General features: G+C 43.1%; 1 protein-coding gene across 2 annotated transcripts in view; it reads left to right on the forward strand.

Moving 5' to 3' along the window:
- The window catches only part of ube2o (ubiquitin-conjugating enzyme E2O), a 46,672-nt gene that overhangs the window by 7,832 nt on the left and 20,149 nt on the right, over positions 1-18,691 (forward strand). For both annotated transcript variants that reach the window (XM_014177082.3, XM_014177088.3), the window contains exons 2-7: positions 13,051-13,110; positions 13,488-13,598; positions 15,195-15,292; positions 15,389-15,452; positions 16,039-16,182; positions 16,375-16,484. In XM_014177082.3, coding sequence (XP_014032557.2) covers positions 13,051-13,110; positions 13,488-13,598; positions 15,195-15,292; positions 15,389-15,452; positions 16,039-16,182; positions 16,375-16,484 — 587 coding nt within the window. The remainder of the gene's footprint in view (positions 1-13,050; positions 13,111-13,487; positions 13,599-15,194; positions 15,293-15,388; positions 15,453-16,038; positions 16,183-16,374; positions 16,485-18,691) is intronic.

Below are 18,691 nucleotides of genomic sequence, written 5' to 3' on the forward strand. Positions count from 1 at the left end.
TGTTCTACTGTATTATTGGCTGTATGTTATTGTTTATTCCATGTGTAACTCTGTTGTTGTATGTGTCGAATTGCTACGCTTTATCTTGGCCAGGTCGCAGTTGCAAATGAGAACTTGTTCTCAACTGGCCTACCTGGTTAAATAAAGGTGACATAAAATAAGAAGGGAGTGTATGAGCTTGAGTAATGTTAAGTAGGTGCCAAGGCCTTAGCGTGGAGTGGACACATACACATCACACATTCACAAGCAGCCAGAACAAGGGATCATCAGCAGATTGGGAGAAAGTGACAGGTCTGGAAGGTGAAGAGGCGTTACAGCAGGTGGAGGTGAGAGGAGAGAAGCAGCTAAGTCATCTTGGATCCATCCTTCCCTATAGCCTAGGGCTAGAGAGAATAGCCTCGGTAACTCACTACAAAGATGTGAAATGATAAGCAGTCCTCCCTCCTCCTATCCCTCTCTTCCCCTCCTCCCTGTCCCTGTGGGGTTCTGTTCTGGAGAATGCAGAGCAGTGATGTAATGTGGAAGGGTTGTTGTCAACCACACCCCTCCTTAGATGATGTATCTGATGCTCACTCTCTCGCTCTCTTTCTAAGGGCTTTATTGGCATGGGGAAAATGTTTACTTTGCCAAAGCAAGTGAAATAGATGATAAACAAAAGTGAAATAAACAATAAAAAAAGAACAGTAAACATTACACTCACAACAGTTCCTAGGATATTTGAGCAGAATTCTGCATGCAGAGCCTCAATTTGGTGCTTGTCCCATTTTCTTAACTTCTATGGGCTAGGTAGGACCACTATTCAACAGCCAGTGAAATAGCATGGCGCGAAATACAAAACAGCAAAAATATCATTTCAATTTCTCAATCAACCAACTATTTTACAACATTTTAAAGATAAACTTCTCGTTAATCTAACCACATTGTCCGATTTCAAAAAGGCTTTACGGCGAAAGCATAAAATGTAGATTATGTTAGGACATAAACTAAACAAGAAAAACCACACAGCCATTTTCCAAGCAAGGACATGCATCACAAAAACCAAAAATACAGCTAAAATATTCACTAACCTTTGATCTTCATCAGATGGCACTCATAGGACTTCATGTTACGCAATACATGTATGTTTTGCTCGATAAAGTTCATATTTATATCCAAAAACCCCATTTTTACATTGGCGTGTGATGTTCAGGAAATGTATTCCCACCAAAACTTCCGGTGAATGAGCACATTAATTTACAAAAATACTCATCATAAACGTTGATAAAATTTACAACAGTTATTGAAAGAATTATAGATATACTTCTCCTTAACCTGTTGGGGCTAGGGGGCAGTATTTTCACGGCTGGATAAAAAAACGTACTCGATTTAATCTGGTTACTAATCCTACCCAGTAACTAGAATATGCATATACTTATTATATATGGATAGAAAACACCCTAAAGTTTCTAAAACTGTTTGAATGGTGTCTGTGAGTATAACAGAACTCATTTGGCAGGCAAAACCCTGAGACATTTTCTGACAGGAAGTGGATACCTGATGTGTTGAATGACCTTTAAGCCTATGCCATTGAAACACACAGGGGTTGATTAATGTTTTGGCACTTCCTATTGCTTCCACTAGATGTCACCAGCCTTTACAAAGTGTTTTGAGTCTTTTACTGTGAGATCTGACCGAACAAGAGCCATGGAACGGTGATGGCCGATTAGACTCTGGCGCGCGAGTTCATGTTGGGTACCCTCGTTCCAATACGTTATAAAAGAGAATGCATTCGTCCACCTTGAATATTATTCATGTTCTGGTTAAAAAAGGCACTAATGATTTATGCTATACAACGTTTGACATGTTTGAACGAACGTAAATATATTTTTTCCCCTCGTTCATGACGAGAAGTCCGGCGGGCTTAGATCATGTGCTAACAACACGGAGCTTTTTGGATATAAATGATGAGCTTTTTTGAACAAAACTACATTCGTTATGGACCTGGGATTCCTGGAAGTGACATCTGATGAAGAGAATCAAAGGTAATGGATTATTTACATAGTATTTTCGATTTTAGATCTCTCCAACATGGCCGTTTGTCTGTATAGCAAAGCATATTTTTCTGGGCGCAGTGCTCAGATTATTGCAAAGTGTGATTTCCCAGTAAGGTTATTTTTAAATCTGGCAAGTTGATTGCGTTCAAGAGATGTAAATCTATAATTCTTTAAATGACAATATAATATTTTACCAATGTTTTCTAATTTTAATTATTTAATTTGTGGTGCTGACTTGACTGCCGGTTATTGGAGGGAAACGATTTCCTCAACATCAATGCCATAGTAAAATGCTGTTTTTGGATATAAATATGAACTTGATAGAACTAAAAATGCATGCATTGTCTAACATAATGTCCTAGGAGTGTCATCTGATGGAGATTGTAAAAGGTTAGTGCATCATTTTAGCTGGTTTTATGGTTTGGTGACGCCTGTCTTTGAATTGACAAAACATTACACACAGCTATTGTCAATGTACTCTCCTAACATAATCTAACTTTATGCTTTCGCCGTAAAACCTTTTTGAAATCGGACAACGTGGTTAGATTAAGGAGATGTTTATCTTTCAAAGGGTGTAAGATAGTTGTATGTTTGAAAAATGTGAATTTTGACATTTATTTGGTTTCAAATTTGCCGCTCTTGAAATGCACCTGCTGTTGATAGGGTGCACCACGAGTGGCACGCTAGCGTCCCACATAGCCCCAAGAAGTTAATGCAACCACTGTGTCAGATTTTAAAATGGCTTTACGGAGAAAGCACATTTTTTTTCTATATTCTGAGTACATAGCTCGCCATCAAAGCAAGCTGTACAGATACCCGCCAAGTTCTGGGGTCAACTAAACTCACAATTAGTATTATAAATATTCTCTTACCTTTGCTGATCTTCGTCAGAATGCACTCCCAGGACTCATACTTCCACAAGAAATGTTATTTTTGTTTGAAATACTCCATATTTATGTCCAAATACCTCTGTTTTGTTCATGCGTTCAGATCACTATCCAAAGGCATAACGCGCGAGTGTAAATCCAGACACAAAGTCAAATAGTTCCATTACCGTTCGTAGAAACATGTCAAACGTTGTTTACAATCAATCCTTAGGGTCTTTTTAACAAAACGTCGATAATATTCCAACCAGACAATAGCGTATTCATTACAGAGGAAAAAGAAGGAGCGGCGCACCAAACGTGCATGCACAGTAAACAACTCACTGGTCCCAGGCAGTCCACTCATTGACTGAGCTCCTATTTTCTTCCCAGTAACAGGAGAAGGATGAAACACGTTTCTAAAGGCTGTTGACAGCCAATGGAAGCCTTAGGAAGTGCAACGTGACCCCACAGACACTGTAGTTTCGATAGGGATTCAAAAGAACTAAAATTCTCAGATTTCCCACTTCCTGGTTGGATTTTTCTCAGGTCTTTACCTGCCATATGAGTTCTGTTATACTCACAGACATCATTCAAACAGTTTTAGAAACTTCAGAGTGTTTTCTATCCAAATCTACTAATAATATGCTAATATTTGACTCTGGGCCGGAGTATTAGGCAGTTTACTCTGGGCACGCTTTTCATCCGAAAATGAAAATACTGCCCCCTATACCTTAAGTTAATGCTTTTTTGGTGAGTGGATCCCAGACCTCACAACAAAGGGCAATGGGTTCTATAACTGATTCAAGTATTTTTAGCCAGATCATAATGATGGCATAGAAGGCCCTTCTTGCCTTGTCTCAGATCGTTCACAGCTTTGTGGAAGTTACTTGTGGCGCTGATGTTTAGGCCGAGGTATGTGTCGTTTGTGTGCTGTAGCGCAACGGTGTCTCTCTATTTTTGTCTCACTGAGATTTACTTTCGGGGCCCAGGTCTGACAATCTGTGCAGAAGATCTAGGTGCTGCAGAAGCACCAGATCATCAGTAGACATTTGACTTCAGATTCTAGTAGGGTGAGGCAGGGTGCTGCGTACTGTTCTAGTGTCCTCACCAATTTGTTTACATGTTGAGGGTGGGGCTTAAGCTGCATCCCTGTCTCACCCCCCGGCCCTGTGGAAGAAATGTTTTCTGCCAATTTTAACCGCACGCTTGTTTGTGTACATGGATTTTATAATGTTATGTTTTCCCCCAACACCACTTTTCATCAATTTGTATATCAGGCCCTCATGCCAAATTGAGTCAAGCTTTTTTTAAATCAACAAAGCATGCGAAGACTTTGCCTTTGGTTTTTGTCAATTAGGGTGTGCAGGGTGAGTACATGGTCTGTTGTACGCTAATTTGGTAAAAAGCCAAATTGACATTTGTTCAGTACATTGTTTTCGCTGAGGAAATGTACAAGTCTGCTGTTAATTATAATGCAGAGGATTTTCCCAAGGTTGCTGCTGACGCATGTCCCACGGTAGTTATTGGGGTCAAATTTGTCTCTACTTTTGTGGATTGGGGTGATCAGTCCTTGGTTCCAAATATTGAGGTATATGCCAGAGCTGAGGATGATAAAGTATAGTTAATTGGAATTTGTGGTCTGTCTATTTCATTGAGGATACCATCAACTCCACAGGCTTTTTTGGGTTGCAGGGTTTGTATTTTGTCCTGTAGTTAATTCTCTCTCTGCCTCGCTCGCTCTCTCTGCTTCTCTGTGTGTGGTAAATGTGTCCGCTGAGGACTTGCGGAGAAAGGCCGGCTGGCTGCAGCCTCTCTCCCTCGGCAGTATTGACACCCCACAGTGGGGGAGACAGGCTGGTTCTGTGTCTGGCTTTCTTTCACTCTGTTGTTTTTTCCCTCTGCCTTGCTCTTCCCTCCCGCTCTCTTTCCACCCCTCCTCTCCGTCCACCTCCCCTTATCCGTCTGACGGTCTCCCTGTGTCCTATTGCCCTGCCACTATTTTTACTCTCAATCAGTTACTCTCTCTCTCTCTCTGCTGACCCTTCCTCAGCTCCCATCAGTTGTTCCAGAAGTCTATAGTGGTTTTATACCAGACTGTCAGTTCTCTTAATGCCACCTGGTTCTCCTCTCCCCCAGGAGAACAGGAGTAAAGGCCTAGAACATTACCGCCCCTCTAATGGAGTTGTGGTCCCGCTGTCTGGATGAATGGACCACCAGCTCTGTCAGACATGGCTGGTCTGCTGGAGATGGAGGTGGGAAATGTAGGGAGGTCTGTGTGTGTGTGTGTGTGTGTAGAATCCTTTTGTGTGTAGGTGTCGTACATGGCCCTGGTGTGTGTGTGAATCTAGTATGAGATAAATATTTGATCTTTATCATTTTTAAGTATCAACACGCTCCATGTGAATGGAGAACAGGCGTGGCCCATGGCTGCAGTCTCTCTCCTTTTCCTCTGTCCTTCCTCCGGCACCCCACCTGGAGAGTGTGACTCTTGAGCCCAGGAAGACAAAACCAATACTGTTGTACTAGGAATGTGTATCTTTCCCCTTTCGAGACGATTTGATATGCATCTAGGTACATGGGCTCCGATGTGATACAGGAATGAAACGTTTTAGTTAGAAATGATACGGTTTGATTAGAGGAACGTTCAATGCGATACGATTCGATGCACTAACATTTGTTGCATAAATTACATTTAATTTTCCATTCTAAATTCAAATATTCTGTTCATGAGCTCTGTCTGTCTCACCCCCTCCCCCCCCCACACACTTTTAATCTGAAATTACCATCACCTACTAAGGAATGTCATTTTTGCAGGTTCGGTGTTTGAAGCTAGTAATATATCAATATTTATCTAAAAAAAAATCTAATGGTTTAGACCAGGGCTGCCCAACCCTCTTCCTGGAGATCTACTGTCCTGTGGGTTTTCAGTCCAACCCTAATTTAACACACCTGGTTGTACTTATTAGCTGCTCAACAAGACCTTAACTAGCTGAATCAGAGATGTTAAATTAGGGTTGGTTTGAAAACCTACAGGACAGTAGATCCCCAGGAAGAGGGTTAGGCATCCCTGGTTTAGACCATTTGATTATTCTTTTCCCTCCCGCTGATCTAGTAGTACAGGTAGAAAAAGCAATTGTCCTTGTTATGAAATAAACTTCACCCTATATATTTGAAAATGACCGTATACACTACCGTTGAAAAGTTTGGGTTCACTTAGAAATGTCCATGTTTTTGAAAGAAGTGTTTTTTATTATTTTTTTCAGTTTTTTAGTTTTTTTCAGTTTTTAAAATGACATCAAATTGATCAGAAATACAGTGTAGACATTGTTTATGTTGTAAATGACTATTGTAGCTGGAAACGGCAGATTTTTTGTGGAATATCTACATAGGCGTACAGAGGCCCATTATCAGCAACCATCACTCCTGTGTTCCAATGGCACGTTGTGTTAACCTTAGATTAGCTATCATTTTAAAAGACTAATTGATCATTAGAAAACCCTTTTGCATTAGAGTGCCTTGTTTGAGAAACAGACGCCTTACAAGTCCTCAACTGGCAGCTTCATTAAATAGTACCTTTATTTTTTTATTTCACCTTTTATTTAACCAGATAGGCTAGTTCTCATTTACAACTACGACCTGGCCAAGATAAAGCAAAGCAGTGCGACACAATCAACAACACAGAGTTACACATGGAATAACAAACATACAGTAGAAAAAGTCTATATACAGTGGTATACCTGATATTGCCTGGGTTTGTTCAGCATGCAAAAGGACTTGTTGATCAATCACTGTCAACACAGTTGCAGGCTTAGTTCGACACTGAAGGAGAGGACGCATCAGTTGGGCTTTGTGATTGGGGGGCTTGCAGCCAGCCAAGGTTGTCTGTCAGTCATCAGAGTCCATTGTCTATGTTAGACCGGCGCTCTCTCAATCCCTGAGATGAGACATGGTAACATGTAGCCGAGACCTGCAAGCAGTGGCTACTTGCCAGAGCCCCAGCCTTTTCCATTGTTCATCACAGGGGTTCCCAAACTAGTTTTCTGCCCGTTACCCCATTTTGAGATGTTCTTTTTTGGCAACCACACCATGTAAAACAGTAAGGTGATGTCATCAACAGCCAATGTTAACTTTTTAAAATGTTATTTAGGGCTATGGCAGTCAATTACAAATCAATCTGACAGTATTTCAAACTGAAGGAAGTATGGTTTGAAACACTGAAATGCATCAAAGTTCTTGGAAAGTTCAGAAGGTCAGGCGTTTTGTAGGAAAACACTCACGACCACGTTGAGTGTATATTGGAGGTTAGGTTCTATGAACCAAGCGGTGAATTATTGTAGTTATTTTTCTGAGATTCTCTCGCCACCCGATGGTCTCAACCCCTAGTTTAGGAAACGCTGATCTATCACCAGACAAACTCACTCCATCCTTGAGATGAGACAAAGGAACAGATCTGCTTTGTTAGCCTTTAGCCTGACAGCTTAGCTCACCCCTTCAGAGAGATGTCTGCTTTGTTAGTGTGTTCTAGTACACTGTGTGTGGGCACTAGTGTCTATGCGAAAGACCACCCCCCCCCCCCTTTAGCGGCACCTTTACAGAACAGCCTGCTGGTTTCCAGGCTGACGCTTGATTCTGTGCTGCTGACTAACAGCCATTGTTATTGGACAGTTACTGGTGCCTGAACAAAAGACGCCAATACCGGGGTTTCTTTCCAATACACACAGGTGTTTCCACTGAATTCCTGAACAATGCTATCGTGTCGACAGGCAGTCGTCCAACATATGACACACACAAAGGATACTTTCAGCGTTTTCCCTCTGGATATTTCTAGCTTTAGGATCGTTGTTGAGACAAGGGGAAAACATACACACAGGTTTTCTTTGTTAGTAGTTTCCCATAGTCTATGTATTGCACATAGGCAATGTAATATGTGAGAGTTTTATGTATGCACTTGAGCAATTGGGATTTGTGCAATCTGATTATGCATACAAATGGTGTGTGTGTGTGTGTTCCACGCCCACGGGAGGAGCAGTGATTTGTGCAGGATGCGGCGAGGCACAGATCAGCTCATTGAGCAGTGAACAGGCAGGCAACAGATGAGACAGTCAGTGGTGACATCTCTAGGAAATGGCTTCCTTTGGTGGGCCGGGGGAGAAGAAGAAAAGAAAAGACTAGAAAAGGGAGAGGGAGGATATTCATGCCGTACTTTCTCTGCACTTCTATATGAGCTGAGATCAGTGACTGTATACCCTTCCTCTGCTATCTCCCTCTCATCCTGTCCTCCTCTCCCTCTGACTATTTCTGGGAGTGGAACTGCGACTGTGTTACAAGCGTACCATGAATAATGAATGATAACTAAGCTAAACTGGATTGTTTTGATAGCTATAAAATAGTCATGGTAGAATATGCTTTCTGGAAGCGTTGCCCTATTGTATTATCTTGTAATGTCATATCTTAGTACTTTGCATGGTTGCTTCCGTCATATTTGGTTGAGTATGTATTGATTTTAGCCTCATGGTTCTTACACAGCGAGATAGTTGGTGCATCCGGAGGCTGCCCGACCCCTCTTCTCCATGGCAGAGTTAGAATCACTAAACACACACAAGGGGCTGTGTGCGCATGCTTCAGTGTAGGCCTATCTGTGTTTGTGTAAGTGTGCACGCATGAGTGTGTCCAGCCTCTACACTGGGACTGGTGTGACTGCTAACGCGGCGTTGTGTGTAAATGGAGCATCGATCCTGTCTTGCCCACCTCCTCCTCGCCCCACAATTTACAGGAATAAGGTTATAGTCCAGACAGCAGAGCCTGAAAACATGGAGATAGCTGCCGCTGGCCTAGGCCAATCAGATTGTGGTGTTTGTGGGTGTACAAGAGATACAGGAATACTAGAGTAATTGCTCTTTTTTTTATCTCCGTAATGTCCCATTTTGGCTAACACACACTCGCACCCTTCCCTTCCACTTCATAACCACACGTCCTCCCTCCTAATTTTCTCTCCTCTCTTCTTCCTCCTAATCATCTCTCGTCCTGCCTCCCTCCTCTCTCCACCAGAATTCTATTGTAGGTGATGGCATCCGGCTGGCAGCTGCCACCCATTCCAACTCCAGCCGGAGGAGCAGCTTGACGCTACTAGCACTAGCCACATTACACTGATTTAGTATTATGGAGCGTGTTGCCACCCCACCACTAGCCTATCCCTGGCTTACTGAATGCCTCTTGCCTTTGAAGAGTGCTCTGTCTCCCCACATTTGAGAACAGTACGTGTCATCACGTGGAAAACGGAATAGACCGCAACGATGCTGATTTGACTCTCGAGCGGGTCTGTTGCGTGGTCTGTCTGTTCTCCTGTGTGTAATTCCCATTCCCCAGTCCTGTTCGTCTACTGCATCAACGTGGTAGATGATTATAGATACGCCTAAATTATGGCTAAAACTGTGAGGAATACAGACTGTAAAGGCTATTTTGAGTTACTCTATCTTATTGGGAATCTGTTTTTAAAGGTATTGTCTGTTTCAGAAATGTATGGAGTAGAACAGATATGATTGTCTTTTTAAGGACTATGTCCGCTCTATTCATTGCAATTCTCCCTGCAACATTCTGAACATTTCATCTCACCAAGTGTGTTAATGGGAGAATGGTGCTTGGAGGAACAGGATTTCCCAGTCATCCCCTGATTAGGCATCTGGTATTTTGGCATTTCATTTTGGTATTTTATTCACTGTGCCGTTTTGTAGATTAACAAGGGCATCATTCCAACAGTATTTTCCCAGTTCTGTGTGTGTGCCGAGACTGAACTGAACCCTCTGACATGCAAATGTTGATCTTCTACTCGGATGCTCTTATCCCCGCTTCCCCAGAGATCCCTGAATAAACTCAGTGTGTTGTCTCTGTACGACCTTGTGTGTCATTCGGATGAGCGAGACCAGGCAGGGTGAAGTTGCGGTCAAAGTCGACTTTCATACCTTGTGCTAAACTCAGCAAAAAAAGAAACGTCCCTTTTTCAGGACCCGGTCTTTCAAAGATAATTCGTAAAAATCTAAATAATTACACAGATCTTCATTGTAAAGGGTTTAAACACTGTTTCCCATGCTTGTTCAATGAACCATAAACAATTAATGAATATGCACCTGTGGAGCGGTCGTTAAGACCCTAACAGCTTGCAGAGGGTAGGCAATTGAGGTCACAGTTATGAAAACTTAAGACACTAAAGAGGCCTTTCTACAGACTCTGAAAAACACGAAAAGAAAGATGCCCAGGGTCCCTGCTCATCTGCGTGAACGTGCCTTAGGCATGCTGCAAGGAGGCATGAGGACTGCAGATGTGGCCAGGGCAATGTATTGCAATGTCCGTACTGTGAGACAGTACGGACATTGCAAGACAGCGCTACAGGGAGACAGGACGGACAGCTGATTGTCCTCGCAGTGGCAGACCACGTGTAATAACGCCTGCACAGGATCGGTGCATTCGAACGTCACACCAGCGGGACAGGTACAGGATGGCAACAACTGCCTGAGTTACACCAGGAAGGCACAATCCCTCCATCAGTGCTCAGACTGTCCACAATAGGCTGAGAGAGGCTGGACTGAGGGTTTGTAGGCCTGTTGTAAGGCAGGTCCTCACCAGACATCACCGGCAACAACGTCGCCTATGGGCACAAACTCACTGTAGCTTCACCAGACAGGACTGGCAGAAAGTGCTCTTCACTGACGAGCCGCAGTTTTGTCTCACCAGGGATGATGGTCGGATTCGTGTTTTATCGTCAAAGTAATGAGCGTTACACCGAGGCCTGTACTCTGGAGCGGGATTGATTTGGAGGTGGAGGGTCCGTCATGGTCTGGGGCGGTGTTTCACAGCATCATCGGAATGAGCTTGTCTTTGCAGGCAATCTCAACGCTGTGCGTTACAGGGAAGACATCCTCCTCCCTCATGTGGTACCCTTCCTGCAGGCTCATCCTGACATGACCCTCCAGCATGACAATGCCACCAGCCATACTGCTCGTTCTGTGCGTGATTTCCTGCAAGACAGGAATGTCAGTGTTCTGCCATGGCCAGTGAAGAATCCGGATCTCAATCCCATTGAGCACATCTGGGACCTGTTGGATCGGAGGGTGAGGGCTAGGGCCATTCCCGCCTCCAGAAATGTCCGGTAACTTGCAGGCGCCTTAGTGGAAGAGTGGAGTAACATCTCACAGCAAGAAGTGGCAAATCTGGTGCAGTCCATGAGGAGGAGATGCACCGCAGTACTTAATGCAGCTGGTGGGCACACAGATACTGAGTGTCACTTTTGATTTTGACCCCCCCCCCCCCCCCCCCCCCCCACCTTTCTTCAGGGACACATTATTCAATTTCTGTTAGTCACATCTGTGGAACTTGTTCAGTTTATGTCTGTTGTTGAATCTTGTTATGTTCATATAAATATTTCCACATGTTAGGTTTGCTGAAAAGAAATGCAATTGACAGTGAGAGGCTTTTTTTTTTTGCCGAGTTAATATACAGTGTCTTTGGAAAGTATTCAGATCCCTTGACTTTTTCACAGTTTTGTTACATTACAGCATTATTTGCATAAGTAAATCAATCGAGCTTGGGTGCGTCCTTTTTTTCCATCCTTGATGTTCCTGTAACTTGATTTGGAAAGGCACACAACTGTCTATATAAGGTCCCCCAGTTGACAGTGCATGTCACAGCAAAAACCAAGCCATAGGGTTGAAGGAATTATCCCTAGAGCCCCGAGACAGGATTGTGTCGGCACAGATCTGGGGAAGGGTACCAAAAATATCTGCAGCATTGAAGGTCCCCAAATATATAGTGCCCGCCATCATTCTTAAGAAGTTTGGAACCACCAAGACTCTTCCTAGAGCTGGCTGCCCTGCCAAACTGAGCAATCGGGGGAGAAGGACTTTGGTCAGGGAGGTGACCAAGAACTTGATGGTCACTCTGACAGAGCTCCAGGGTTCCTCTGTAGAGATGGTTGTCCTTCTGTAAGGTTATCCCATCTCTGCAGCACTCCACCAATCAGGCCTTTATGGTAGAGTGGCCAGACGGAAGCCACTCCTCAGTAAAAGGCACATGACAGCCTGCAATGAGTTTGCCAACAGTCACCTAATGACTCTCAGACCAAGAGAAACAAGATTCTCTGGTCTGATGAAACCAAGATTGAGCTCTTTGGCCTGAATGCCGAGCGTCACGTCTGGAAGAAACCTGGCACCATCCCTACGGTGAAGCGTGGTGGCAGCATCATGCTGTGGGAAGGTTTATCAGTGGCAGTTGTGGGGAGACTAGTCAGGATCAAGGGGAAAAAGAAACTGAGCAAAGTTCAGAGATCCTTGAGCGCTCAGGACCTCAGACTGGGGCGAAGGTTCACCTTCCAACAGGACAACGAACTTAAGCACACAGCCAAGACAATGCAGGAGTGGTTTCGGGACAAGTGTCTGAATGTCCTTGAGTGGCCCAGCCAGAGCCCACACTTGGACCCGATTGAACGTCTCTGGAGTGACCTGAAAATAGCTGTGCAGCAACACTCCCCATCCAATCTGCACTTGAGAGGATCTGCAGAGAAGAATGGGAGAAACTCTTCAAATACAGGTGCCAAGCTTGTAGCGTCATACCCAAGAAGACTCGAGGCTGTAATCGCTGCCAAAGGTGCTTCCACAAAATAACTGCGTGTAGGGTCTGAATACTTATGTAAATGTGATTTCTGTGGGGTTTTTTTAAATTACAAATTAGCAAAAATGTATAACATGTTTTTGCTTTGTCATTATGGGTTATTGTGTGTAGATTGATACATTTCAGAATATGGCTGTAATGTAACAAAACTAGTGTTCTGTCATCAAATGTGTTGTACTTATTTTTTGGTATAGGTGGGATTATGTGCAGCGCCCTACAGACACTGCTGATTGTGGTTTGGGAAAGGTTGACTAGTATTTAGAACAGGCTACCTCACTGCTGCGATATCACTATTGGTGTCAGGCGGCAGTCATAAGACTGTGTTCAGATGAGATGATTGGGATGGTAACCGGCACCCAGTGGCATCCCAGCTGCCACCAAGATGCTAAAATGACCGCTGAAATTAGAACACTTGAGTTGTCGGTCTTGTCTATGTATTCTATGACGTTGTCATCTCACCCCCTCTCTCTTTTCTCCACCCTCTGTTGCAGCTGAAACTTATAGATCGATCCATCGTTATCCGAGACATTGTGCGGCGGATGAATTCTAACGTAAGCCGAGCTCCGTTGCCTGTCCTATCACTACACTGTTAGCTGATGACACCCTACATGACTGGTGTACCAACACAGGATGACTGTACAGGCTGCAATGTTTGATGTAGAATGTGCTAACATGCCTTTATCAGAAAGCGCTTACCTGCCATCTTTGTTAAGATGGGGACTGATGCAAGCACACTGATATATTGAGTAAACATTTTAGCGTATGTGTAGCTTATGCTAATATTCAACACCTATCCCTAGGTGGTGTTTTGTTGACTTGACTAGTGATGGAGAACTAAAACGCACCGACACACATTGGTGCATTGTTTTTGGATAGAGCGTAGGGTGATGGTGATATGGTAACCCTTGTTTGCGGTTGTGGTTTCCAGGACAACCAGTGTGGCATCGTGACCAACATCGACATAGAGTGTGCTGTAAAACTAGTGGGGACCAACTGTGTCCTTTACCCTGTCAACAGTAAAGACCTACATCACATCTGGGTAAGAAAAAAACCGATGCCGTAATATTCACTTGACCACCCAATGTCCACAGAGGAGTTGCAAGATAGAAGCATTTCTATGTGATTTATCAAATTCATTTGTCATTTATTATTGTTAGGATTTCTATTTTAATGAACCATTTGCATATAAATACTCATTTAATTAGGCTATTCAATTGTCTTGTCCTTCTCGAGTATCTCCCGTGGTATATACATACACACACAGTACGAGTCAAACGTTTGGACACACCTACTCATCCCAGGGTTTTTCTTTATTCATTATATTTTCTACATTGTAGAATAATGACATCAAAACTATGAAATGACACAATCATGCAGTAAGCAAAAAAGTGTTAAACAAATCAAAATATATTTGAGATTCTTCAAAGTAGCCACCCTTTCCCTTGATGACAGCTTTGCATACTCTTGGCATTCTCTTAACCAGCTTCATGAGGTAGTGGGACCTGGAATGCATTTAATTTAACAGATGTGCCTTGTTAAGTTAATTTGTGGAATTTCTTTCCTCAATGCATTTGAGCCAATCAGTTGTGACAAGGTAGGGGTGGTATACAGAAGATAGCCATATTTGGGAAATGACCAAGTCCATATTATGGCAAGAACAGCTCAAATAAGCAAAGAGAAATTACAGTCATTACTTTAAGACAAGGTAAGTCAATCCAGAATATTTCAAGAACTTTGAAGGTTTCTTCAAGTGCAGTTGCAAAAACCATCAAGCGCTATGATGAAACTGTCTCTCAAGAGGACCACCAAAGGAAAGGAAGACCCAGAGTTACCTCTGCCGCAGAGGATAAGTTCATTAGAGTTACCAGCCTAAGAAATTGCAGCCCAAATAAATGCTTCACAGAGTTCAAGTAACCGACACATCTCAACATCAACTGTTCAGAGGAGACTGTGTGAATCAGGCCTTCATGGTCGAATTGCTGCAAAGAAACCACTATTAAAGGACACCAATAAGAAGAGACTTGCTTGGGCCAAGCAATTTGGTCTGATGAGTCCAAATTGCTTGGGCCAAGCAATTTGGTCTGATGAGTCCAAATTTGAGATTTTTGGTTCCAACCGCCATGTCTTTGTGAGACGCAGAGTGGGTGAACGGATGATCTCTGCATGTGTGGTTCCCACCGTGAAGCATGGAGGTGGTGTGGGGGTGCTTTGCTGGTGACACTGTCAGATTTATTTAGAAATCAAGGCACACTTAACCAGCATGGCTACAACAGCATTCTGCAGCGATAGGCCATCCCATCTGGTTTGGGCTTAGTGGGACTATTTGTTTTTCAACAGGACAATGACCCAAAACACACCTCCAGGCTGTGTAAGGGCTATTTGACCAAGAAGGAGAGTGGCGTGCTGCATCAGATGGCTACTTTGAAGAATTTCAAATATAAAATATATTTTGGTTACTACATGATTCCATGTGTGTTATTTCAGAGTTTTGATGTCTTCACTATTCTACAATGTAGAAAATAGTAAAAATAAAGAAAAACCTGGGTATGAGTGTCTGAACTTTTGACTGGTACTGTATGTGTACCACATCAATGTCTCTGTTTCAATCATTTGTTTCATGTGTGTTCCCTACTAGTCTTTCATGTATGGGGACTACATAGCCTACGACTTCTGGCTGGGGAAGGTGTACGACCTGACCAACCACATAATCCTCAAGCTTTCCAATGGCGCCAGGTACAAAATCTGTCCTAGTATGAGTGTCAATTCAAAACGGTTTAATTTACATCTGTCTGCTTCATGCTTAGCCTCAACTTCTCTCTACTACTGCAGGTGTTCCATGAATGTGGAGGACGGCGCCAAGCTGTACGACGTCTGTCCGCATGTCAGTGACTCGGTAGGTGAAATGCCGCGAGCTGTGTTTTTTTTGTGTGAAAACGTAGCCATCTGCCCTCGTCCACTGCACTTTACTGATCTGATAAGGCTGGCTAGGTGGAAGCAATATGAAATGAACTTACTGCTCACAGCCTTGAGCTTCCTATTCCTCCTTATTGACCATAGGTAGTGGTGTAATACTTGGGGGTGGGGGTCAATTCCATTTGAGCTGGGTCAGTTTAGGAAACCGATTTTTGAAAATTGAGTTTAAATGGAATCGACCCTAATCTTAAGGTACCAGGTGGCGTGCGTCCAATATTAATCGGAAGCTGTTGGGCTTTGACTGGGAATACCTAGGTGTTACTCCTGTTCACTTTGGCTGTTATTTCAGAAACAATACAACCGTTTCTACATAGTCAACTTTCTCTTATTTAACAACAAAAAAACAACCACACAAGCTTGTTAAGTACTAGCTATGTTCTCTTGTCATTTGTTGAAGCGACCAATGAGCAGCAGAGAATCTTAGACCTTTCTTCGATTGTCAATGGATGGGTGAAGGGAAACTGCCTCTGTGTGTTAGTAAGATGCATCTCCTTCCTGGTTGGTAGGGTCTGTTCTTCGACGAGACCTATGGTTTCTACCCAGGCCAGGTGCTTATCGGGCCGGCCAAAGTCTTCTCCAATGTCCAGTGGCTCTCCGGGGTCAAGCCCGTACTCCGCAAGAAGAGCAAGTTCAGGGTGGTGGTCGAAGAGGTATGATGGCAATTTGCGTATTTTATATTAGTACGTTATTCACAGGCAATAACTTTGGCCCTGAGTTTTTCCTGGTTTTTACTGACCACATACCTTACCACCTAATAGGCTTAGCTGCTGAAGTACGCGTGATGTCAATGCCCGTCTGTGTTTTCATGTGACCCCCCCCCCCCCCCCCCCCCCCCCCAATAGGTCCAGGTGGCGGAGCTGAAGGTGACGTGGATCACCAAGAGTTACTCCCCCAAGGGCACGGACAGCGTCTACCCCCCTCCGTCCACCATCTCCCAGGAGAACCTCTGCAGGTACTGTACTGCACCCCGTTTGTCTGTTCATTTCAATTCTCTACGCTGACTTTTTTTTTTTTTACAAGAGCACGTGTGCGCCTAAGTTGAAAAATATAGGCGCACACAACTTTAGGAGCGTAATGACAAATATTTGAGATATTAAAGCTAGAATCCTTAATTTTTCTAGATGCGCTGGTACTCCAGAATTCCAGGTAGCACAGCAAATGTTGAGCCACATATGAGAGTAAAATGATCGCACTGTAGAGTCCTGCATTCATAGATTCATTCTACCATCCATCCACACTTGGGAGCATAGAGGCTGCAGTTTTCCATTTTATAGATATACAGTGTATGAACAGTCTGTTTCTGGTGATCTGGTTTACACACATTATATACACACCTCACAATCACATCTCACACTTGCAGGCATGTCTTAACCTCTATGGGCTAGGTGGGACGCAAGCGTCCCACCCGTGGTGCACTCCATCAACAGCAGGTGCATTTCAAGAGCGGCAAATTTGAATCCAAATAAATGTAAAAATTCACATTTTTCAAACATACAACTATTTTACACCCTTTGAAAGATAAACATCTCCTTAATCTAACCACGTTTTACGATTTCAAAAAGGTTTTACGGCGAAAGCATAAATTTAGAGTATGTTAGGACAGTACATTTACAAGAGTTGTGTGTAATGTTTTGTCAATTCAAAGACAGGGTCACCAAAACCATAAAACCAGCTAAAATGATGCACTAACCTTTTACAATCTCCATCAGATGACACTCCTAGGACATTATGTTAGACAATGCATGCATTTTTAGTTCTATCAAGTTCATATTTATATCCAAAAACAGCGTTTTACTATGGCATTGATGTTGAGGAAATCGTTTCCCTCCAATAACCGGCAGTCAAGTCAGCACCACAAATTAAATAATTAAAATTAGAAAACATTGGTAAAATATTATATTGTCATTTAAAGAATTATAGATTTACATCTCTTAAACGCAATCAACTTGCCAGATTTAAAAATAACCTTACTGGGAAATCACACTTTGCAATAATCTGAGCACTGTGCCCAGAAAAATACGCGTTGCGATACAGACTAGCCGTCATGTTGGGGAGATCTAAAATCGAAAATACTATGTAAATAATCCATTACCTTTGATTCTCTATATCAGATGTCACTTCCAGGTATCACAGGTCCATAACGAATGTAGTTTTGTTCAAAAAAGCTCATTTATGTCCAAAAATCTCCGTCTTGTTAGCACATGATCTAAGCCCGCCGGACTTCACTTCATGAACGAGGGGAAAAAATATATTTACGTTCGTTCAAACATGTCAAACGTTGTATAGCATAAATCATTAGGGCCTTTTTTAACCAGAACATGAATAATATTCAAGGTGGACGAATGCATTCTCTTTTATAACGTATTGGAACGAGGGTACCCAACATGAACTCGCGCGCCAGGTGTCTAATGGGCCATCATCGTTCCATGGCTCTTGTTCGGTCAGATCTCCCTCCAGAAGACTCAAAACACTTTGTAAAGGCTGGTGACATCTAGTGGAAGCAATAGGAAGTGCCAAAATATTCCTCAGCCCCTGTGTTTTTCAATGGCATAGGTTTAAAGGTAATACAACACATCAGGTATCCACTTCCTGTCAGAAAATGTCTCAGGGTTTTGCCTGCCAAATGAGTTCTGTTATACTCACAGACACCATTCAAACAGTTTTAGAAACTTTAGGGTGTTTTCTATCCATATATAATAAGTATATGCATATTCTAGTTACTGGGTAGGATTAGTAACCAGATTAAATCGGGTACATTTTTTTATCCAGCCGTGCAAATACTGCCCCCTAGCCCCAACAGGTTAATTGGATGTTAACATGAACAGGGTGAAGTTGTAATTTCATAAGGACCGTGTTCATTTTTTGCGAGCTACATTGTAAGCCTATGGTCTGAGCTGGAGAAAGAGCAGCTCTTCTCAGTAAAGTTCCAAACGGTCCCAATGTAACAGAATAGCTTCCGTCCCTCTCCTCGCCCCTACCTGGGCTCGAACCAGGGACCTTCTGCACACATAGACAACAGCCACCCTCGAAGCATCGTTACCCATCTCTCCACAAAAGCCGCGGCCCTTGCAGAGCAAGGGGAACAACTACTTCAAGGTCTCAGAGCGAGTGACGTCACCAATTCAAACGCTATTAGCACGTACCCCGCTAACTAGCTAG

The sequence above is a fragment of the Salmo salar genome, chromosome 02, assembly GCF_965601325.2.
Source record: "Salmo salar chromosome 02, fSalSal1, whole genome shotgun sequence".
In the NCBI taxonomy this organism is placed as follows: Eukaryota; Metazoa; Chordata; class Actinopteri; order Salmoniformes; family Salmonidae; genus Salmo; species Salmo salar.